The 24,747-nt window shown below is 48.6% G+C and overlaps 1 protein-coding gene across 2 annotated transcripts in view; it reads left to right on the top strand.

The window, feature by feature from the left end:
• LOC133371212 (pre-mRNA 3'-end-processing factor FIP1-like) overlaps nucleotides 1-24,747 on the top strand; it is a 63,424-nt gene that overhangs the window by 21,385 nt on the left and 17,292 nt on the right. For both annotated transcript variants that reach the window (XM_061598391.1, XM_061598390.1), the window contains exons 6-8: nucleotides 5,194-5,304; nucleotides 10,072-10,202; nucleotides 16,868-16,992. In XM_061598391.1, the coding sequence (XP_061454375.1) occupies nucleotides 5,194-5,304; nucleotides 10,072-10,202; nucleotides 16,868-16,992 (367 nt within the window). The remainder of the gene's footprint in view (nucleotides 1-5,193; nucleotides 5,305-10,071; nucleotides 10,203-16,867; nucleotides 16,993-24,747) is intronic.

Here is a 24,747-nt window from a genome sequence, read left to right as displayed (position 1 = left end):
CTATATGTTAAAAATATATATCCCTGCACAGAAATACAGGAAGATGAACTTGGTAGTTCCACTGAGAGTATCTGGATTAAAATTAATGCGGCAAGTAATAAAAGGAATGTGGTGCTTGGAGTCTACTACCGACCACCCAATCAAGGAGAAGACGAGAATGTAACTTTTGAAAAGCAAATTGCCAATATTTCGAGGAGTCATGATGTAGTAATGGGGGACTTCAATTATCCCGATATCTGTTGGGAGACAAATTCTGCCAAACATGGCCCCTCCAAGAAATTTCTGACTTGTGTTGCAGATAACTTCCTCCTACAGAAAGTGGAGGAAGCAACCTAAGGGTCAGCTATCCTGGACTTGATTCTAACCAGTAGAGATGATTTGGTGGATGAAGTGGCAGTTATGGGAACTCTGGGGGAAAGTGACCACACCATACCTGAATTCTTGATTTTAAAAGAAGCAAAAGCTGAGAATAGCCATATGCGCACCCTGGACTTCAGGAAAGCTGATTTCAATAAACTCAGAACAATTGTAAGTACTGTTCCATGGCAAGCGACCCTAATGAGAAAAAGAGTCCAAGATGGGTGGGAGTTTCTAAAAAAGGAAATTCTAAAAGTGCAATGGCAAGCAATTCCAACAAGGAAAATAAGGGAGGAAACAGCAGAAGAAGCCAATGTGGCTTCACAAAAAGCTTAGAGATGACCTGAAAACAAAAAAGGACCCATACAGAAGGTGGAAAGAAGGCCAGGTCACAAAGGAAGAGTACAGGCAGGTAGCATGGAATTGCAGGGATGGTGTCAGGAAGGCTAAAGCTGAGAATGAGCTGAGGTTAGCGAGGGATGCTAAAAGCAACAAAAAAGCTTTCTTCAGGTACATACATAGTAAAAGACAGAGAAAAGAAATGGTGGCACAGCTACTCAGTGAGGATGGCAAAATGATAACAGATGATAAAGAAAAGGCAGAAGTGCTCAATTCCTACTTTGGCTCAGTCTTCTCCCATGAAAGGGTCTATGACCCTCCCGGGAAACATGAAGTAGAAGGGGCAGGATTGGAGCTTGAGATTGATAGACAAATGGTCAAGGGATACCTAATCACTTTGAATGAGTTCATATCGGCAGGGCCCGATAAACTGCATCCTAGAGTATTGAAGGAACTGGCTGAAGAACTCTCAGAACCGCTCTCTATTACCTTTGCGAAATCGTGGAGGACTGGTGAAGTGCCGGATAAGTGGAGGAGAGCAAATGTTGTCCCTATCTTCAAAAAGGGCAAAAAGGAGGAACCGGGGAACTACAGACCAGTCAGCCTAACATCAATCCCTGGAAAAACTCTGGAGCAGATTATAAAGCAGTCAATCTGTAAGCACCTTGAAAACAATGCAGTGATTACTAGGAGCCAACATGGATTTATGAAGAATAAATCCTGCCAAACTAATCTTATCTCATTTTTTGATCGAGTAACCTCCCTCGTCTGTGGGAATGCTGTGGACATAATATATCTCAACTTCAGCGAAGCTTTTGACAAAGTGCCCCATGATATTCTGATTAGCAAGGTAGCTAAATGTGGGCTGGATGGAACAACTATCAGGTGGATCCACAGCTGGCTCCAGAATCATACTCAAAGAGTGCTTATCTATGGTTCCTTCTCAATCTGGGTGGAAGTAACGAGTGGGGTACCACAGGGCTCTGTTCTCAGCCCAGTGCTCTTCAACATTTTTATTATCGACTTGGATGAGGAGGTACAGAGCATGCTTATCAAATTTGCAGCTGATACAAAATTGGGGAGCATAGCTAATACCGTGGAAGACAGAAAGAAAATTCAACGGGACCTTGATAGGCTGGAGCATTGGGCTGAAAACAACAGAATGAAATTCAACAGGGATAAATGCAAAGTTCTACACTTAGGAAAAAGAAACCAAATGCATAGTTATAAGATGGGGGATACTTGACTCAGCCATACTACATGTGAGAAGGATCTTGGAATTGTCCTTGATCACAACCTGAATATGAGTCAACAGTGTGATGTAGCTGCAAAAAAGGCAAACACTATTAGGCTGCATTAGCAGAAGTATAGTTTCCAAATCGCGTGAAGTATTAGTTCCCCTCTATTCAGCAGTGGTTAGGCCTCATCTTGAATACTGCGTCCAGTTCTGGTCTCCGCACTTCAAGAAGGATGCAGACAAACTGGAACGGGTTCAGAGGAGGGCAACAAGGATGATCAGGGGACTAGAAACCAAGCCCTATGAGGAGAGACTGAAAGAACTGGGCATGTTTAGCCTGGAGAAGAGAAGTCTGAGGGGAGATATGATAGCACTCTTCAAGTACATGAAAGGTTGTCACACAGAGAAGGACCAGGATCTCTTCTCAATCATCCCAGAGTGCAGGACATGGAATAATGGGCTCAAGTTGCAGGAAGCCAGATTTCAACTGGACATCAGGAAAAACTTCCTAACTGTTAGAGCCATATGGCAATGGAACCAATTACCTAGAGAGGTAGTGGGCTCTCTGACACTGGAGGCATTCAAGAGGCAGCTGGACAGCCATCTGTCGGGAATGCTTTAATTTGGATTCCTGCATTGAGCAGGGGGTTGGACTCGATGGCCTTATAGGCCCCTTCCAACTCTACTATTCTATGATTCTATGATTCCTCTTCCTACGTGGGCAGCTTTTGCTTACATTTTTCATGAACCACAGTTTAGTGTTGTGTCTGAACCTGGACAACTATGGTTAGTCTTAACTATGGACCCTGAAACAAGCTGCGGCTTAATGAGGTTGGCTTGTTTCAGTCAACCTGTGGAGAAATGCTGTGTATGTATCTGTGTGCTTAGTTGGGTCCTCTGGAAAAGGTTTCTGTGACCTCTGTTGATGTCAGAGTGTAACTGTCAAAGTATGAGGTCTTGTGCTCTTAATATGATGCAGACCCGTTAAGTGGTAGCTGCTTGCTGACAGATTCTGAAAGGAGAGAGAGAGAGATACAATCTCTTTTGGTATTTATAGACTGGGCCTGGCTCATGTAAATTCATGTTGATTGGTCTAGGAAATAATAGACTCTGAGTGTCTCTGTGTCATTAACTGTCATTTGAGGAAGTAACTTGATGAGGGAGGTATGACATAAGCAAAGACAGAAGAGAATTGAGGGATATGAACGTAAGGAGTTGGATCAGGCTAATGGCCCATCTAGTCCAGCATCCTGTTCTCACGTGATGAACAAGATGCCTATGGGAGACTCACAAGCAGGACGTGAACGCAAGAGACTCTCCCCTCCTCAGTTTCCAACAACTAGTTTTTAGAATCATTCTGCCCCAGACAGTGGAGGTTGAACATAGCCATAGTGGCTAGCAGCCTTATAGCCTTATCTTCCATTAATTTGTCTAATCCTCTTTTTAAAGCCCTCCAAGTTGGTGTCCATCACCACCTCTTGTCGGAACGAATTCCATAGTGTAATTATTGCCTGCGTGATGAAGTACTTTCTTTTATCTGTCCAGAATCATCCAACGTTCAGCTTCATCGAATGCCCACGAGTTCTAGTGTTAGGAGAGAAGGAGGAAAGATTCTTTCTATCCACTTTCTCCACGCCATGTATACTTTTATACACTCCTCTCATGTCACCTCTTGCTTGTCCTTGCTCTAAACTAAAAAGCCCCAAATGCTGCAACCTTTCCTCCTCACAGGGGAGTTGCTCCATCCTCTTGGTTGAAAGTGGGTAGCTTAGGCCCGAATATGATGCTATTCATCCCCAGTGTGATATCTGTACTTTACTGGTGGAGATCAGAACAAGGGAGCTGGAGGCTGTGATAGGCTGAGAGGCTTCCCTGTGTCAAGGACATAGCAGAAGAAGGTCCCACAAGAGGGTTTTCAAAATCAGCTAAACTGTCCCAAATAACCAGAAGTACAACTGGAGGAAATGAGGGCCTGAGGCAGATTGTCCCCCTCCCCCTGAGTTCTTAATATGTATTGTTAACTGAGAGGATACCTTTGAAATGTGACTACAGACAATGAGTTTCCATTGTTCAATTCTAGGATTTTAGTTTGTTGCGTTAAAACATAAGAAGAGCTCCGCAGGACCAGGCCAGTGGCCCATCTGGGCCTGCATCCTATTCTTGCAGTGGCCAACCAGATGCCCATTGTGGGAAGCCCCAAAGCAGGACCCAAGCGCAAGAGCAGTTTCCCCTCCTGCAGTTTCCAGCAACCGGCATTCAGAAGTATGCTGCCTCCAACCACGGAGGCAGAGTATAGCCATTGTGGCTAGCAGCCACCGTTAGCCTTATCCTGCAAGAGATTGTCTAATCCTCTTTTAGAGGTATCTGTGGATTCTACTCTTCATTTCTCCAATTAAAAGCGCAGCAGCTGTTTCACGCAGTAGTAAAGGTGAACACAAAGGGTCCCCCCCCCAAGGGCTGTGTGCAGGGCCCCCTAGACATTAAATCCACCACTGCCAGTAAGTGGATGGGGTTATGAGTGAATCTGGCGGGGGTGGAGGTTTACGGAATTTGGCTTGGGGGTAGCAGGCTTTTAGAGGCTGGTTAAGCAACAAGTCCTTGGAAGCTGTCATCGAACGCATGCAAGAGCCCCATGCACTGAAACATCCTCTCTTATGGACAAAATATTCCTTTAATCAACAGTCTTAGTTAATAGTTCATTCTGGCTCTCGTGTTGCTTAACTATCTCTCGTCTAAGCCTCTTACAACAAACTACTAGAAGGCGTTAAAAGAATTCTAAGGGAATGGGTGGCAGCCGAAAAGAGTCACATTGAGGGACTCTGTTGCTGTGGCAGGGAGTTCCATAGACCCTGTAATAAAAATTAACATAAATATCTAAACTTGTGTTTTTGCAAAGTGTGACTGAGGGGACAGTTTCTTTATACAGCCATAGTTATGATTAACCACAGTTTAGGGTCTGAATGTAATTGAGTGCAAAAGCAGCCATACTGGAGAGTAGAGTGGGGAGGGAGGGTGCACGAGCCTGACCCTTAATCAGTTAATGATAACCCATAGTTTATCTTTACACCTGAATCTCTTTCAAGAAAACAGAGAGAGTAACTTCGACAACTTGTGACTGAGCTCACAAACGGGAAGAATGCAGGTGACTGATGCTTTTAGGTTTTTTTGTTCTGTTTTTAAAGCAGATCAATTTGCTCACCAAATGAATGGATCAGAGGCGAAGTCTTAGCCCTAACCATCTTGTTTCCCTCTCTTCAAAGCCAAGTCGCAGCCCAAAGGTATTGATTTAGATGCTGCCGGGAATATAAACGGCTTGCCTGTAATAGAAGTGGATTTAGAATCGTTTGAAGACAAACCGTGGAGGAAACCAGGTGGGGCCTCAAAGTTTCTTGTGGTAAATATTTTCAGTAGATTATTTTTGTTTGTTCGTTTTGCGTTTCATTACGGGCCTCAGGGTGGGGAGGGAGTGTGGAGCGGGTGGGGAAAGCGTTGCGCGCGATCTGTAAGTCCTTGGAAAAGAACCTGAACCTGAGATTGCTGAGTAGAAGTAGACTTCTGAGCCCAGCGCTGTGTTCGGTGTCTCTCGTGGAGTCTTGGCAAAGGATGCTGCTCTGTAACCAGAACTCACTTCTGTGCATTCTCTTTATTCTGGGTTGAGTTACATAAAGCCCTTTGGGGTCCCCAATACGTGCTGGTGCCTCTCCCAGTTCATTCATTGCTGGGGCGCAAGAAGCCACTAATGCAAGCTGGCATATTTTGTCACAAGCAGATTGGTTGTTGAAGTGGTCCCAGCTTGCCGTTTAAATATCCTCATGTGTTTCAAGCTTTCGGCAAGTCAGTTTCCTAGCCTCAGGAAGACCACCGAGACAGGCGACAGGAAGCAGGCTTTTGTGCGGGGGTCCCTTTCTAACAATGTCAGCTGGTGTCTCCATGCCGGTGGGGCAGGGGAATCCGCTTTGGGTTTTAGCCTGAGCTTTCAAGGAAAGATCCTTGAAAGTTTGTACCAAAACCTGGAGCGGATTCCACAGACGGAGCCACCAGCCGCCACTGCTTTCAACTGCTTGATGGGGGATTTGGCCAGCTGAGTCATTCCAGTCCCAATGGTAGCATAGTAGCATTGCATAAGCAACAGAATGTTCTCTTGAGTTCGCCATCTGTGCACTGAATTAAGATGGCAAGGATTCCATTAATAAACTTGGGGAGGCTCATTGAATTGGGTAGATGGTGCAGCTGGTGGAATTTATATGCCAATGCGTAGCAGCATGAGATTTGATTCACTAATAGGCAAAAAAGCCTTGTGGTTTGAGAACGTACCTATAGCCAACAGATATTTCTATCAATCTTTAAAAACCAGGGAAATTGGGCAACTATAGTGAATGCACCAGGGGAGCAGGAGACCTGACCTCCTCTCTGAGGTATTGTACTGCCATACAAATTTGTCAAAATGCAAAGACGCTTTGTGTTGGTCTTTCACAGTCCAATCCACTTCCTGTGTAGCTTGGAAGAATTTGGTAACATGTGCCTCTGAGCATATGGTGAGTGGTGGCAACACCTGCCATCTCCAAAGATGGAGAATTACAGTTTTGTATGTTTGTTGGTGTTCTTCTTACTTCGCATCTTTCATGTGTTACTACTGTTTCTACAGAGAATCTAACCTAGAAAATTATGCTTCCTGCATTATTCATCCTAGAAATCTGTGTCCTAACAACTCTGAGCACCCTTCACAAACTACACTTCCCAAGTTACATTCAACAAGTACACCATCTGTGTACACATGTACACAAATAGTTGTGTTGTACACTCATACAGTTATTTGCACAAAACATTCAATTAGTATACAGTCTGTATACACAAGAGTTGACCTGAACAAATCAACAAGTGCACATTAGGGATGGGGTTCGCTGCCTAGTTCTGATCCACTTGTATTCCAATAGTCCATCGTTCGATCCTGATCCAACCTTTTTTTTGTTCCCACGTGCTTTGGCACTTGGTTATTCAATGTGCTGTGGGTTTTTGGGGGGTGATTTCAGCTCCAGATCTTTTTGATCACAGTGTTTCACGTGGGTTATTTTGCTATTTACACATGAATGAGGCAGATAATCACCTTTGAGTCTGTCTCTTGCCTCAGGCTAACTGATGTGCTGCTTAATGATTCCCCTCTGTTTTGCTATTCCTATTTTAACGCCTTCTTTCCTGCTAAATTTTAAGCTTTCTTAATAAAAAAAATAGTGTTACAAATGCAGCAACTTAGAGGAAATTACAAAGATAGTTATGTAAAATGGGGGGGGGGAATTCAGGGGGGAAAGTCTGTGCTGATTGCAGCTGTGGCAGCAAAAAATCCATGCCGATTACAGCTGTGTCCCGCGACAAGAAATCAGTGTCAGTCCGAAAAGATTGTGGACTGTCAAATTCAGTCAAAATCCAGCACTAAGTCTGATTTAGCAGATATTCTCCCCCGTCCCTAGTGCACACTCTTTCACACAAAGACTTGCATATGTGTAGAGACAGCATTTACCTATGTTCAGTATAATGTGTGACCAAGCATAGTGGCACGTCCATTACATTGCTAAACCTTATGCTGTGAAACACTGTATCAGCTTCCTTTTACAGCGGCTTATATAAACCTCTCAAGTTTGGAGACCAGCAATTTCAGTTCCATTGGGGGAGTAACGCAAATGAACTTACGCTGCAGTGAGATTTATGGTGCTCTCAATCATAAAGGATCCAGCCAGGATGCCAGGATTCTTTGGGGAAGCCATGACTGTTTCAAGTGGAATAAATGTCTGGTGTGGATGTGGCCGCCTGGTTAGCCAAGCCAAACAGCTGTTAATCTGGCTTTTAGAACACTGACGGTTTTTACCGAGCATGTCTGCACTTTCATAGACTCCACTGTTAATTTTCTTAAATTAATGTCAACTGTGCATTTTTTTAACTTTCAAATATGAAGGTCAGAGTATGGGGCAAGGTCAGTAATAGGATTACAGGTATTCTGTGAACATGGGTGATTTTTAATTAATTTCAGCAAATTAGGAGACCACTGACCAAAAAAAAAAGTCCAACAGGGGTCTGGATTTTTTCCCCTCTTGTTTTACACTTTGAACTCTGGATTCTCTCTGAGTAGTTGTGTATCGCCACGAAAACATAGAGGGTTGTTAAGCTGCCTCAGAGGAAGGCAGTGGTAAACCACCTCTGAATACTGCTTACCATGAAAACCCTATTCATAGGGTTTCCATAAGTCAGAATCGACTTGAAGGCAGTCCATAAGCAAGCGTTTCTGAGTTCAGAACTATACGTTTTATAAGATTTTGTTTTGACATGAGCTTCTGGGAAGCAGCAGAATGGCATTGGGGGGGGGAGTTCAGTTTAACATGGCTGAACAAAAATCCATGATGGCTATGGTATACAGCCACTCTTGTGGCTGTATAATTTTATAGTCGTTTAAACACTTTTTTTTTTTGTTAATCCTCTCTTTCACTTGTCTAGATTTATGGAAGTTTTGGCAAACCAAATATTTAGGAATATTTACAGTGGCAATATTATATCTGGATTATTGATTAGATTTCCAAGCTTTAATCAGTACATCAAATCAACCAAATCTTTGGTTGATTAATTTGTGGAGGCTAATTTTAATCAGTGGAACTGTTAAGGCAGCACATACTTACTTATGGAGGCTATTTTAGTTCTTTTTACTGGAGCAGAGAATAAAGAAGCAAATATTGGAGATGCTTTTTTCCTTGTGACAACTGTTTGGTTTATCTTGCCCCTTTCCTTGAATCAAACAGGCACCTAAATGGAGACTTTGTTAGTATAGAAATGTATTCAAATGTAGATGGGTAAAAGACAGATGAATAATCTGTTGTCAATTTTTGACAGCCACGGTGTTTTTATTTTGACTACAATATCTCTCAAACTGCAACTTGAATGGTTTGCTCTCCTTTTTAACTGAACACCTCCAAAAAAATAATTCTGGCAGAACAGTCAATCAGCTCTTGCTCCGAGATTGAAATCCCTCCATGTGATTTGCTTATAAAAGAGAAGTTAGATAGTTTGGGCATTGAATTCTATAGTCCGAAGTGTGTTTTTTTTTGTGGGGGGGGTGTTCACATGTGAATGCTTGACAATCTCAAATTAATTTGGTTAATATATAATAAATATAGTCCCCATTTTTTGGCCAAATGGAAGTGAATCATGACAGAGGCGTGTGTGTTAAGAGATATAGGAACGTAAGAGACTGCCTTCCACTGAATCGCACATTTGGTCTGTCTAGTTCAGTATTGTCTACACTGATTGGCAGAGGCTCTTCAGAGTTTCAGGCAGCATACTCTCCCAGCCCTTCCGGAAGATGCCGGGGATTGAACCTGGGACCTTCTGCATGCAAAGCAGATGCTCTTCCACTAAACTATGGCCCTTTATAACATCCAGTGATGTACCTCTGAGCCTGGTACAAACACAGTCACAGTTAGTGGACCATGGATTCACACAGTCCCTTCCATCAGCATGAATTTCCCCTCATCCCTTTCAGAGTTCGCTTTAGCTAGGATTGCTTCGCAACTGTGACTTGCAAATCTGCTTCAATCCATGGGTACAAGGAAAATCCTGGTAATTGTTAGCTCCAAGGTTGGGAGATTTGGAATGTTGCATCTTGGTTCTCAGAAATCAACAATTTTTTGTCTGGGATTATCACCGTTAATGTGTTTTCCTGATAGAAGTTGCTGGATTGTTCTGCACCTCCATACTTGCTTTTTTACTTCAGGGAAGAACACTGCAGCTGTGTTAACCCAAGAGCTAATTTCTGGGAGGATGTTTTAAATTTTCTGTGGATGATCTGAAGGCTAAATGGATTGAAATGATTGAAGTGTTAAAATGGAGTATACCACTGCAAGTGAGCATTTTTGAATGCTCTAATATGCTTTTTAAAAAAGCCTCCTCAAGTAAAAAAAAAAACCTAGCACATCAGCAGCTTCCTGCTACTCTCATTTTCTCTCTGCATGCAGATTTTTGTTTTGTTTTATATTTTAGTATAGGAGAGTTATTTTAAAACAATAAGTAATACTCTGCTGCAGACTGACTCTGCCATGTCATTCTACTGTATATGTTGAACCTGCCTCTAGTCCTCAACATTTTTCACTCGCTTCCAGGTGCTGACCTCTCTGATTATTTCAACTATGGATTCAGTGAGGAAACCTGGAAAGCCTATTGTGAAAAGCAGCGTCGGCTTCAGCTTGGCTTGGAGCCCTCAACCCCTGTCAATACTGAAAACAAGATCACGGTAAGAGGTGCAGCTGGGTGAACACAGCTCAGATGGACTTGGTTGTTCTTTTGTTTGATTTTAAATCAAATGTATTAATGTTATTAATTCTAATAAAAATCCATTGCAATTCACAATTAATTCTTTACATAATGCATAAGTATAACAAGGAAACACATACAAACAGCAAAATTTCAAGAAGGTCAATCTCTTAACCTTAACCTCTCAAGCAACAAAAATCAATTGCAAAGTTTGCTTTTAATGCCTTCCTTAGTCAACTAATGTGTTTAGAAATTCAATCCAGTTACCAGGACTTGTGTTGTTGTTTTTTCCAACTCCTGAACGGCTAAGAAATATGAAGGCACATGGTGTAGTGTCCGGTACAGTGTCCCGTAGCTCATGGATTGGAAGCTGTGCAGCATTGAAAGGCCATCGCTCAGTGGGAGATCAGATGCTCTGCACTGCCCAAGAAGGTCCCGCGGCGTCTCCGCCCTTTAACCCACGGTTGGTAGCAAAACTGGGAAAGACCCCTGCTTGAGATCTTGAAGACTTGCTGTCAAATCAGCGTAGACCAGGGGTGTCGAATTCAAAAGGGTTGGAAGGTCAAATCCCCTTACAGAGCAAGGGCCTGGAGGCCACATTCCAAAAATGTTTCCATGGAAAGGTCACTGCCCCCTCCTGCAGCCTGCCAGTGCCCTGCACGCTGCTCCTTTGTTCCATTGACACCCTAGGCACAGCTAATTAGCGGCCATCTGAGATCCTGCGATGAGCAGGTGAGGCCTTGGTGGTGGTGCTGCCACTGGGGGCTGCCCGGCTGGCATTGACCCGTGACAAGGCCTTCTTGGTGGCAGCTCCCCATTTGTGGAATGCCCTCCATGGTGAGGTGCGTCCGTCTCCCTCGTTATTGACTTTCAGGTGGAATTTAACAACATTCCTATTACCCCAGGCATTTAATGACTGAAAGGTACCGTTCTTTGGTGGAATGAAATCCTTGGCTGGGAGGATGTGACTGTTTTTAACTGTGATTGTTTAGAACTTTACCAGAACGTTCCTCACTGTTCTAGAGAGTTTTTAATGATATTGCTATTGTTGTGTTCATCGCCCTGGGCTCCTTTGGGAGGAAGAACAGGATATAAGTTTAGGATGCTGGTTTTGGTGTACAAAGCCCTACACAGCTTTGGACCAGGATAACTGAAAGATCATCTCAGCCTTTATCTACCCAGTCGATCACTGCGCTCTGCTGGGGTCTCATTGGGGTCCGTTCTGCACAACAAAGGAAGCAGACCTTTAGGGCAGTGGCACCTCCCCTTTGGAATTCCCTCCCCTTAAGTATTAGACAGGCGCTGTCAGCTCTGCACTGAGACCCCAGTGCCGGTGGGGCTGGAAATGCCTGGGTCAGGGGAGGAAAGCGCTTATACGTGTCCTTGGCCTGCTCCAGCTGCTCCTTCAGGACTGCCTGCAGGGCCTGCAACTCCTGCAGCATGACATCCGCAGCGGGGACCGGCGACAGGGGTCGCACTGAGGGGAAGAATCGGGGGTGGTAGCCGTAGGAGGCAAAGAACGGGGTCTGGCGCGTGGAGGCATGCACGGAGTTATTATACGCGAACTCCGCCAGCGGTAACAGATCCACCCAATTGTCCTGTTGGAAGCAGGTGTAACACCGCAGGTATTGTTCGACAGTGGCGTTGGTACGTTCTGTTTGTCCATCTGATTGAGGGTGGTGGGCGGAGGACAAGTGGATCTGGACGTTCAGGGTCCGGAAGAGGGCCTGCCAGAACCGGGAGGTGAACTGGGCTCCTCAGTCAGAGTTCAGGTGGTCGAGGAGGCCGTGCAAACAGAAAACCTGGGTCAAAAACAGTTGTGCAGTTTCTGGGGCCGAGGGTAGTCCGGCACAGGGGAGGAAATGGGCCATCTTGGTGAACAGGTCTACGACTACGAGGATGGTGGTCATTCCCCGGGAGGCCGGTAAGTCCGTGATAAAATCCAGGGAGACCGAGCGCCAGGGCCCTGGGGGGGGGTAGGCAGTGGGAGCAGGAGCCCCGGGGGCTTGCCGGGGTGGCTCTTGGCTTGCTGGCAGGTGTCACAGGCCGCTACATAGTCCTTGACGTCCGCTTGGACCCGGGGCCACCAGAAATCCCGTAGGAACAGGTGGAGGCTTTTATACGTTCCAAAATGCCCTGCAGGCTGGCTGTCATGGCAGAGGTGGAGCACCTCTCCCCGCAGAGCTCCCGGGGGAACGTACGACCGGTTCCGGTGGTACAAGAAGCCCTGTTGCAAGGAAAAGGGACTGTCCCAGGCGGGCGTCCCTGACTGGAGCTCTCGCTGCTGGGCCAGGGCGTAGGGGTCCTTTTGCTGCTGTTCCTGCACCCGGTCCAGGAGGGGTTGTGGCTGGTGGGTCGCGGCGAAGTTCTCTGGGCGGAGGATTGGGCGAAGGGGGCGATTGACCTGCTCGGCTCTGTATTCCGGCTTGCGAGAGAGCGCGTCCGCTTGTGTGTTTCGGTGGCCGGGGAGGTAGGTGACCATGAACTGGAACCGGGAGAAAAACAGGGACCACCCGATCTGGTGTTGGTTCAGCCGTTGGGCGCTTTGCAGGTGCTCCAGGTTTCGATGGTCCGTTCGTACCTGTAACGGATGGCGTGCCCCTTCCAAGAGATGGCGCCAGGTCTCGAAGGCTACTTTGATGGCCGGTAACTCCTTCTCCCAAATGGTGTAGTTCTGCTCCGAAGCGTTGAGTTTCCGGGAGTGGAACGCACAGGGGAGCAGGGACTACTTGGTCCCCACTGGCTGTAGTAGGACCGCTGCCACTGCCTTATCGGATGCATCGGCCTCCACTATGTAAGGTCGGGTGGGGTCGGGTTGCTGGAGGATGGGTTCAGACGTAAAGGCATGTTGGAGGCGCCAGAAGGCCTGTTGAGCGGCCTCCGTCCAAACAAACTTCTCTTTGCCTCGAAGCAGGTCTGATATGGGTGTGGTGAGTTCGGAGAAGTGGGAGATGAACCGGCGGTAATAGTTGGCGAAGCCCAAGAAGCGCTGCACATCTTTGGGGCTTCAAGGAGCTGCCCAATGGAGGATGGTCTCAATTTTGGCGGGGTCCATCTGGATACCCGAGGGCGAGATCCGATGGCCTAGGAAATCCACGGTAGTGAGGTCAAAGGTGCATTTTTCTAGCAGGGCAAAGAGGCGGTTCTCCCGCAGGCGCTGCAGCACCGCCTGGACGTGCTCCTTATGTTCCGAGGGGTTCCGCGAGTAGATCAGGATGTCATCCAAGTAGATCACCAGGAAGCGGTCTAGGAGGTCCCGGAAGATGTCGTTCATGAAGTGCTGGAAGACGGCAGGAGCGTTGCACAAGCCAAACGGCATCACGGTGTACTCAAAGTGCCCATAACGGGTGCGGAAGGCCGTCTTCCACTCATCGCCCTCCCGCATATGCACCAGGTTGTAGGCCCCTCGCAGGTCTAGTTTGGTGAACATGCGAACGCCCCGCAGCCGCTCTAATAGTTCTGGGATCAGGGGCAAAGGGTAGCGATTCCGAACTGTAATCTGGTTGAGGGCGCGGTAGTCATTGCACAACGGAGTTCCCCACATTTCTTTTTGACAAAGAGGACAGGGGCGGCTGCAGGGGACGTGGAAGGGCGAATGAACCCTCGGTGCAGGTTCTTGTCTAGGAACTCTCTGAGGGCTGCCAGTTCGGGTTCCGACAAGGAGTAAAGCCGGCCCACGGGAATCTTGGCTCCGGGGAGCAGATCAATGGGACAGTCGTAAGGACGATGGGGCGTCAACTGGTCTGCCTCTTGCTTCCCAAACACGTCTGCGAACTCCCGGTACTGTTCCGGTAAGGCCTTGAGCGCAGAGCTTGCCTCCCGGGTCGTCAGGATGCGCTCCTTCGGCCTCTAGCAGTTGGCCTTGCAATAGGGGGATCCGAGGGTCAGTCGGGCCGTGGACCACTGGATGATGGGATCGTGCCGCTGGAGCCACGCCAGGCCCAGCACGACCGGGAAGTGGGGCGCGGCAGCCAGGTAGAACTGGAGGCTTTCCTGGTGCTCCCCCAGGGCCATGGCCAGTGGCACTGTCTCCTGTACTACAGGGCCCGAGGCAAGAAGCCGGCCATCAATCGTCTCCACCAGGAGGGGGCGGCGAATGGGTTGACTAGGAACCCGGTGGAGCTTGGCAAAGGACACGTCCATAAAATTGCTGGTGGATCCCGAGTCCAGCATGGCTGGTACTTGTAGGGTACCCCTTCCGGGGACTGTCAGCGAGATCAACACGGTCAGATGCTTGGGTGGTGAGGAACTGAGGTGGCAGGCCCCTTGAACCACGAGGTTGCCCCGGCTCAAGGGCCTGTGAAGGCCGGGGCATGGGCATTTCCCGAGGCAGGGGTTGTGGGTCGTTTTGTGGAACACTGGGCTGCAAAATGTCCCGGGGCCCCGCAATACAGGCAGAGGCCCTGTTGCCGGCGTCGCAGCTTTTCGGCCGCAGAGAGACGTGGCCGAGCCCCTCCCAGCTGCATAGGTTCTGCCGGGGGTGTAGGGTCCTTGCCGGCGGGCTCCGAGGGCCCAGCCACTGGGGCTGACGCTCTGTAGACTGGCCAGGGTCGGTTGGCAGCACGCCTGCTTTCCAGCCTCCCGTCAATCTGGAGACACAGGTGTATGAGGGCTTGCAGGGTTCGAGGGCGCTCCACCCTAGCTAGCTCATCCAGAAGCTCATCCGACAGCCCCTCCTGAAATTGGTCCATGAGAGCTGCTTCATTCCAGCCCAGGTTTTGTTGTAATAAACGAAAGTCTGTTACATATTCCCCCAAGGGGCATCGGCCTTGCCGCAGCCTGCGTATGCGGTGGTTGGCTGTGGCTGATTGGACTGGGTCCTCGAACATAGCCTTCAGTTCTCTGGTGAAGGCGGCTAGGTCGTTGAGCACGGGGCTCCGCTCGAGGAGCAGGGGTGCGGCCCATCTAGCTGCGGCCCCGGTGCATAGGTTAATCAAGAATCCCACCCGCGTCTTATCATCTGGGAAGGCCTCTGGTCGTAACTCCATGAAGAGCTGGGCCTGGGCCAAGAAGGCTGAGAGCTGGTCGGAAGCCCCAGTAAATTTCTCTGGGAGGGTCACGGCACTTGGCTTTCCCTGTAGGGAGAGGGGGTGGGGCTGCTGCTAGCTGGGTTTGCAAGCCTTGGACGGCTAACAGCAGCTGGCCTACTTGTGAGCACAGGAGCAAGTTTTCCTGCTGGAGTTGCTCCATGGTCGGCACTTCCCCCACTCTCCCTCGGTGCTTGCTTTGTTTGGGGCTGACTGCAAACTGTCAGCTCTGCCCTGAGACAGCAGTGCCGGTGGGGCTGGAAATGCCTGGGTCGTTAGCAGGGGAGGAAAGTCCTTAGCCGGCAGTCTGGTTGTAAATCTGCCAGGCAAACGAGGAGGGAACCTGATAAGGGCCAGGCCTGTCTGAAGCTTACTTTCCAAATCCGAAGTCCAGAAGCGAGGTCAGTAGAGGTCTGGGATCAATTGCCGAGGGGTCAGTCCAAGAGATGCTGCAGGGAAACTAGGAATACACGAGCCACGCCTGACGTTGCAGTCAGCAACAAGCTGAAGGCAAGGGGTGCCTTATAAGGAGCAGGTTTGACAGCAGGTGTGAGCCCTCAGCGTTTGGGCCTTAAGGAGACAGGCCTGCCTCTCTTCTGCCTGACCTTCTGCTATCTACGTTCTGCAGGTGAGGGGGGAGTATCCTGTTCACTGTCTGTGTCTGGCTGCAGGGCCTCTGCTGTATCTGGGGTGCTCTGCAGCTGAGGGGGAGAAGGAGCTGGATTCTCAGGAGGCTCCTCCGTGTCTCCTTCTGGGTCTGCTGCTCCTGGGTCTGCTGCTGTTACTCCCGAGTCGTCCTCATCTGAGGAGTCCTCTGACGGGGCCATGACAGGCGCCATCTCTGTTAGCTTTTTGGTGCCTCCTGAAGACCTTCCTCTTTCAACAAGCCTTTTAAACAGAGACCTCATCCCAGTCCGCGTCTTTGTTGGATTTGTTTTTTAAGATGTTTTTAAAGTTGTTTTTAGTGTTTTATAATGTGTTTGCTGCCCTTGGCTTCCTTTGATGGAATATAAACTTAATTAATATAATAATAATAGAAAAATGGACGGGAAGGAGGTTGATCTATGCTGTATATGCCATAAAAGCCAATTTTACCACTACCACCCCTTCCAAACACAGGTTTGGAACTCCCCCTGAGTAAAAGCGGCTGGGAGGGAATTTCATGCCAGAAGTAAATGGCGGGGGGCGGATGTTAAGTGCTCCCTTCTCTGATGCACCACCACCCCTTTTGAGGTTGCTTTGCAATTGAGAAGGGGTCTTTGGGGGCAGGGAGTTCTACTGAAGCCACGTCCAGATCAGTGACTTACGCAGGAACATTACAAGGGAAGAGTTACTGCTTGCTCTTATACATGCTCTAAATAGACTTTCCCAGCCTAGGGCTGTCCAGACGTTTCTGGGCTACAACTCCCATCATTTCTGACCGTTGGCCTTGCTGGCCAGGGCTGATGGGAGTTGGAGTCCAAAACATCTGGAGGGTCCTATGTTGGGGCAAGCTGCTCCAAAGGTTGAACCCCTTGGGGTTTATGAGTGAAGCCACCCTCCAACTTTAACGTGTGTCTTGGCTACCAGGAGTATTTGAAAGGCTGCATTATGCTCTTTGTTTGTTCAACTTGCTTAGGTTCAACAAGGAAGAACGGGTAATGCAGAAAAAGAGCCAGAAAACAATATCATCAAAATGGATTTTAAAACTGATTTTGTGGCCCTGGTAGGTGGGCGGATAAAGGCCGGGCCTCCCCCAAACAGGTACCCCAACCGTGTTTTTGAGCCTCTTTTGTCAATTAAGTGTTGTGCCAGGTCACCCCCAAGCTGTTCTTGCATGAGCTTGATCCTCTTGGTTGTTTCTTAGCCTCTTTCATCTTGGCTTCCTCATTATCAAGAATATTTCATCATCATCATCAATTTATTAATTGCCTTCTATACAATCTTCTCAAGACAACTTACAATAAATAAAAACAGCAAAAACAAATTAAAACCACCAAAAAAAGCAGATATATTTAAAACAAACCAAAACAAAATAAAGGCAATCCAAAATAGACACTCATGGCAGAGACCCATTCATCTAGCTGGAAAAACCCACTGGAACAAAAACTCTTCAATAGCCTCTGGAAAGTGCAGATAGTCGGCGTCTGTTGCATTATTGCCATTTTCCACAGCCCATATTCTTGCAATGGTCACTTCTCTCATGGATGACAGAGGTCTCCACATGGGTACTATAGCTCCCCATACAGCTCGAAGACAGGAAATGCTTCAGGAAATGTTTTTTGCTCCTCCCTTCCTGCTGAGGCTCAGTTTCCTTTCCTGTCTCAGCTCGGAGCACACCCTTTCTGGCTGTCTTCCTTTCTGGCCTAGCTTCTCCCTTTTGCCTATGTTCCAGGTTTTTTCGGCCTATCTTCCAGCTATCTATTTTTCTACTTGTTTTATAATCAATATATATATATTACTTACCCTTAGTTCTCTGTCCTTCTAGTTTCTTCTGCCTTCCGCTCCCTGCAAGCATGGAAAAGACGGCATTTTACTCTTTGAAGAAGAAAAAATATTCAAAAAAGGCAGGGCAGTACTCAGCCTCAGCTGCAGTCAGCTCCCACCCGCCCCAGATTCCCACCAATGTTCAGCAGCAGCTGCTTATTGGCAGAGACGACCCTCTTGAGGGCACCTCTTCTCAGATGGACTCCATCGCTCCCCACAAGTTTGCCAGAGTCAGTGAGACCCCTCCACTTACCTCCTTACCACAGGGGCTTTTAGCAGAGCTGTTTTCGGCCGCTCGCAATGCGGCGCCCGCCATTTTGTCCGACAAACACGAGGTGGCCGCCATTTTGGATCGGCACTTGCCCGCTGCTTTTCAGGCCGCTCCTGCGCTACAACAAAAAAGGGCACTTATTAAAGCGGATGCTTCCCATGACTTGCCTTTACTCCTGCCTGAGAACAGTGCTGCGGCCCTCTCAGCGACACGGCCTCCGCACTCCCCAGCACCCCCCCACCTTGTTCCTATCGGGCCTAGGGAACTGGAGCGTCTTTCATCTGAAGATGAGGAGCAAAGGAGATACGTTTCCCCAGTTCAATGCATGCAGATTATCCCCCCCCATCCCAGCCTGGTTGTCCCTATCTGATCTGCTATCTCCCACTGTATTGCAACAGCTTAAGGAGGCCATGATTGGGGAGCTTGTTACAGAATTAGCAAGCGGCAGGGCATCCAAAAGGCATTCTCCCTCCACACGAGATAATGCAGACGTACCACCCCCACCCTCCAAAAGGCCCTCAGTTGCGTATCCACACCTTGATAGGGTGCCTTCACCCTCCCCACGTGCTGTTGCTAGAGGCCACAGCATTCAGCAAGGCCTCTCTTTAGATGCAGGCCAGTCTGATGACGACAGAGATCCAGATATTGAAGAAGGGGAATGGAGCAAAGGCTCAGATATGGATGACACTGAGCCTGCTAGATTATTTGTAGAGGCTCATTTTGCCCCTCTTTTCCGTAAAGTAGTGGCAGCTTTGGACTTAAATGTGACCCAGAAACAACAGGAACCCTTATCTAAGAGCTCTCTAGTGCTCCCCGTCCCTAAGCCTTCCACTAGGTGCATGCATTTGCCCACCTCTTTTAAAAATATTATGAAGTTAGAATGGGACTTGCCCCTCCAGTGCAGAAAAGGTACTAACTATGCCAATAAGTTTTATGTCCTAGATGCTGACGTTATGAACCAACTTCACATTCCAGCTGTGGACGGGCCCATTTCCGCTCTACTCTCCCATGCCCTATTGCCGCGGGATGGAGATGCTCAGTTAAAGGACCCCATTGAGCGCAAATCTGACACAGCCCTGAAGCACTCTCATGAAGCTAATGCGCTCTCAATAAGAGCCTCTACTTCGGCTTCTGTATTTGCCAGAGCAGCACTGTTATGGACTGAAGACCTGCTTGACGATGTTAACAGAGACCCAGCTAGACTCAGAAAGACCCTACTCAAGATATCTAGATCCCTGGCATTCATAGCAGATGCCACTATGGACTCTGCCCAATTTTCCTGCAGAGCAATGGCAGCAGCAGTTGTAGCTAGAAGACATCTCTGGCTTAACCGCTGGGATGTGGATGCAGCTTCATGTGCCAGCCTAGCCTCTGTCCCCTTCTCAGGTACCAAGCTCTTCGGCAATGAGGCACTCAAGGAAGTCCTCATAGAGACCAGAGATAAAAAGAAAGTGATGCCATCCCAAAAGCGGGAGGATAGGTGCACTTTTAAGTGTCCTGCCTCTTCCTCTTACCCTTTCCAGTCCTTTCGTGGCTCCAGGCTCACCACCAGGGCACATGACTTCAAAAGCGGGCGCTCCTACTGGACCAGGCAGAGATTTCCACAGAAATCTCAGACCCCTTCTTCCAGGCCCTCCCCTACCAAACTAGACAAAGATGTCAGAACCAACAACGCTTCTGACTCACCGCCGACACCACAAGTAGGAGGTCACTTAACCCACTTTGCTTCCCGTTGGCAACACACGACCCAGGATAAGTGGGTACTCACCATCGTCAAGGAAGGGTACCAGATAGAACTTACAGAGTACCCGCCCACCAGATTCCTTCCCTCTCCCTTAGCCACTTCCATCAAAAAACACCAAGCAATATTAGGCGAGATTCATCACCTATGCCTGGGAGCATAGCCAGGTCTTAACCTGGCGCCGAAAAGATAGAAGCGTCGGCGCCAGGCGTACTTCTTCGGGGAGGCTGTTCCACAGTTGGGGGGCCACTACAGAAAAGGCCCTAGATCGTGTAACTGTCCTCCGGGCTTCCTGACGTGTTGGTACCCGGAGGAGGGCCTTAGCTGCTGAGCGAAGTGACCGGGTCGGTTCATAGCGGGAGAGGCGTTCCACAAGATATTGCGGTCCCACGCCGTGTAAGGCTTTATAGGTCAAAACCAGCACCTTGAATCTGGCTCGGAAACAAATGGGTAGCCAGTGCAAACGGGCCAGAACAGGTGTTATATGCGCTGACCGGCTGGTCCTCGTCAGCAGTCTGGCTGCTGCGTTTTGCACTAGCTGAAGCTTCCGAACTGTCTTCAAGGGCAGCCCTACGTAGAGCGCATTACAGTAATCCAACCTAGAAGTTACCAGAGCATGAACAACTGAGGCGAGGTCATCCCTGTTCAGATAGGGGCGTAGCTGGGCTACCAACCGAAGGTGGTAGAACGCATTCCTTGCCACCGAGGCCACTTGCGCCTCAAGAGACAAGGAAGGATCGAAAAGAACCCCAAGACTACGAACCTGTTCCTTCAAGGGGAGTGTAACCCCATCTAAAACAGGGTAAACATCCACCATCTGGGCAGGGAAGGCATTCACCAACAGTGTCTCAGTCTTGTCTGGATTGAGTCTCAGTTTATTAGCTCTCATCCAGTCCATTATCGCGGTCAGGCAGTGATTCAGCACATCCACAGACTCACCTGTAGAAGGTGAAAAGGAGAAATAGAGCTGCGTGTCATCAGCGTACTGGTGGCAACGCACTCCAAAACTCCTGATGACGGCACCCAGAGGCTGCATGTAGATGTTAAAAAGCATGGGGGACAAAACCGACCCCTGAGGGACTCCACAATGGAGAGTCCAAGGTGTCGAGCAATGTTCCCCAAGTACTACCGTCTGGCGACGATCTGCCAAGTAGGAGCGGAACCACTGCCAGGCAGTGCCTCCAATTCCCAACTCCGTGAGTCTCCCCAGAAGGATACCATGGTCGATGGTATCAAACGCCGCTGAGAGATCAAGGAGAATCAACAGAGTCACACTCCCTCTGTCCCTCTCCCGACAGAGGTCATCATACAGGGCGACCAAGGCTGTTTCAGTGCCAAAACCAGGCCTAAAACCGGATTGAAACGGATCCATTGCACCACGCAACCATCGTCATGTTCTCCTTCCATCTCCGGTCAAACACTCTCTCACCTGGTGGTTGGAAATACGGAACCTATCGAAAGGAGTCCCACTACAGGATCCTCCCTGAACAGTCATCACCATCGACGCCAGCCTCCACGGTTGGGGAGCGCACTGCCAGGGGCAATATGTTCAAGAACGCTGGTCGATAGCAGAGGCGATCAGAAACATCAACTGGTTAGAGTTAAGGGCAGCACACCTAGCTCTTCGGCACTTCGCGCCAATCCTCACCTTTCTGGACGTCCTCATTCGCATCGACAACATGTTGACTCGTGCTTACCTGATCAAGGAGGTACCCGCTCAAGGACTCTGAACCTAAAGGCTACCTCAGTGCTACTGTGGGCAGAAATACACCTGTCCTCAATTTCAGCAGAGTACATCCAGGGTCGCCTGAACATAACGGCGGATTGGCTGAGCAGACAGCAGCCCTTCCCAGGCGAGTGGACTCTGAATGTGGAAGTATTCCAGTCTCTCCAAGCGAAGTTTGGCAACTTCCCAGTAGACCTATTTGCTTCGGACGACAATCACCAGACAAAGAGATTCTTCTCCTGATTCAGGAGTTGCAGAGCAGAAGGACAAGATGCTGTGGCAGTAAGTTGGCCAAAAGGCCTCCTCTACGCCTTCCCACCGACTCCCTTATTGTCCAGAGTACTGAAGAAAATCAGAACAGAAGCAGCTCACGTGGTCCTCGTGGCCTCCTATTGGCCGAGACGCCCCTGGTTCTCGGACGTAGTTCACCTGGCACAAGGCCCGCCGCTTCATCCACCAGCACGACACGACCTGCTTCATCCTCTCCTACACCCGGACCCACAATGGCTCAGACTAACCGCATGGAGATTGAGCGCGATAGGCTGTTAGCGTTGGGATTCTCCTCTGAAGTGGTGAATACCATCCTGTCAGCGAGACGCCCTTCCACCATTAAAAGCTATCAATCTACATGGAAAGCTTTCTCCTCATGGTGCGCCACACAAGCTATCTCTCCAGAGTCAGCAATGGTCACTCAAGTTCTGCAATTCTTACAAGATGGTCTGAAAAAGGGCATGCGGCCAAATACTTTAAAACAACAAACATCGGCTCTCTCATCCATCCTGCTATCTACCAGCAATACTCCTCTGGCTGCACATCCTCTTCTCAAAAAGTTCCTGCAAGGAGCTGTTGCCTTAAGTCCTCCAGTACTGCATAGATTTCCATCATGGAGCCTGCATACTGTTCTCAGCGCTCTTCAGAAACCTCCCTTCGAGCCGCTTCCTTTCAGGGTCCTGTCCTTCATATTGATATTCCTCATAGCTATCACCTTGGCTCACAGAGTATCTGAACTGCAAGCCCTCTCAATACAAAAACATCTGTATACTTTCCATAAAGATAAAGTGGTGCTACAAACTAACCCAGCCTTTGTTCCCAAAGTGAACTCACCATTCCATAGGCAGCAGGAAACAATCCTACCTTCCTTTTGTCCTAATCCCTCTCATCCCAGAGAAAAAGTGTGGCACTCCTTAGACGTTAGACATGCTCTGAAAGTCTACCTTTCTAGGACTGAGTCCTTTCGTAAATGTGATTCCTTGTTTGTATCGTTCCATCCGCCAAGTTTAGGAAACAAGGTCTCACAAAATACCTTGGCTCGGTGGATTAGAGTGTGTATATCTCTAGCATGCAAAGCTCTGCATCAGCCTTCTCCATTGAACCTTACGGCTCATTCCACCAGATCAGCCGCTACTTCGGCGGCCTTCTCCACTAATGTAGGGCAGCCACCTGGTCATCCCCGTCTACCTTTGCTCGGCATTACAAAATTGATCTTTATGCTTCAGCGGAGGCTTCATTTGGTCGCAGAGTTCTCCTACAGGTCCTGCCTCCATCTGACCCACCCTAGGTCGTAACTTTAGTACGTCCCATGTGGAGACCTCTGTACTTACCGTAAACGGTGTTTCTTCATGGATGACAAGAGGTCTCCACAGCCCTCCCTAACCTGGCTGGCTATATGGGACGATATTATGGGGTGCCACAACTACACACATTTCTGGGACTCTCCCAGACTGGTTAACTGTTTCCATGTTCTTACACCTATTGTGTTTTTTCGATGTGTGATATATTCTATGATGAGCTGAGGCTGTTGGCAGAGCTTTACAAGAACGAAAACTGAGCCTCAGCAGGAAGGGAGGAGCAAAAAACATTTCCTGAAGCATTTCCTGTCTTTGAGCTGTAGAGGGAGCTATAGTACCCACATGGAGACCTCTGTCATCCATGAAGAAACACCGTTTACGGTGACTACAAACTGTACCATCTCAGTGGCTGGAGCACATGCTTTGGGAGCGGAAGGTTGCCAACTCACTCCCTGGTTTCTCTGGTTCCAAGAGGGTCTCCAGCTGCAGAGCTGGGAAAGGAACCCCATTAGCGACACTGGATGGACATATGCTGGGATAGCATTGCTTCATCTCTTTTCATTGGTGTTTCCGTCCATTCATTTGTCTCCCCTTTCCTCTCCTCCTAATGCTGCTGTGGAAATGGTTCCAGCTCTGCCTCTCTCTTCCCAATCTCCTGGCCTGCCTAGCACAAGTTCGTACCCTTGGTGTTCATTCTGTGTTCCTGCTCATTTTTAATTGTCTTGTAAAAACTGTTAGATGCTTTGCCAGCCAGCTCTTACTGATCCATTTGACATTCTAAAATTATTTTTACTGTGTGTTTTAGGTGGTATAGCGCCTTGTGGCTATAAAGTGTGGTTTATAAATATTTAACGTAAATAAATAACAGCTGGTCTAGCACAGTGGGGAGGAGAGCCTGGCTGAGAGTCCAGAGTCCGTGAGTTCAAATCCCCACTCGTGTCTCCTGGGTGTCAAGGGCCAGCTAAAGATCACCCCCTCAGTGAGTGGCTCAGGGGATACGTGCCCTGCCACCTGTGTAGCCGTGGGCAAGCTGCATAGTTCCAAGGAGCCCAGTTGCCCCCCAACTGGCAGTTGTGGACAAGGAAGGGGCTGGCTTGTGCAGCGGTGGCAAGCTGAGCAGGCCCGAGCCAGCTGGGGAGGACTAGCCTCAGAGGGAGGCAACGGTAAACCCCCTCTGAATACCACTTACCATGAAATCCCTATTAATAGGGTCGCCATAAGTCGGGATCGACTTGAAGGCAGTCCATTTTCATCTTCAAAGTAAATAAGTATTCTGTCCTTCCCTGGAAGGAGCAGGGGCCGAGCACCGCTTGCCAGCTGTTTATTCTTGGGCAGAGCAGGACATCAAGAGGAGAGGCATGTTTAGATGGGGAGGAAGAGGAAAGTGCCAGGAAGAGGGTTTAATAAATCCCAACCCCTCTGGTTACCAGGGCTTCTGAGGGTTAACCTGAAGTGCAAGGTGTGCAGCCTAGAAGGGAAGGCGTGGAGCCTCTGGGCTAAGGGCATAGCCTAGTGGTGTGCATCCTGTGCAGGGCACATGATCCCTTGTGCCTCAAGGCGGGGCCCGATGGGTGTAGTTTGGGAGCACAGTGAATATCAAAAGCTCCCAGCCAAAGCAAAAATTAGCCTGTCGTTTTGATCCTGGACCTTGGCTTAAAGCAGGGGGTTCCCAAACTGTAGTCTGTTGACCACCAATGGTCCACAAGCTTCATTCAGGTGGTCTGTG

Source organism: Rhineura floridana, chromosome 16, assembly GCF_030035675.1.
Source record: "Rhineura floridana isolate rRhiFlo1 chromosome 16, rRhiFlo1.hap2, whole genome shotgun sequence".
Classification (NCBI taxonomy): Eukaryota; Metazoa; Chordata; class Lepidosauria; order Squamata; family Rhineuridae; genus Rhineura; species Rhineura floridana.
The sequence above is the reverse complement of the archived record's forward strand: the minus strand, read 5'-3'. Positions and strand labels throughout refer to the sequence as shown.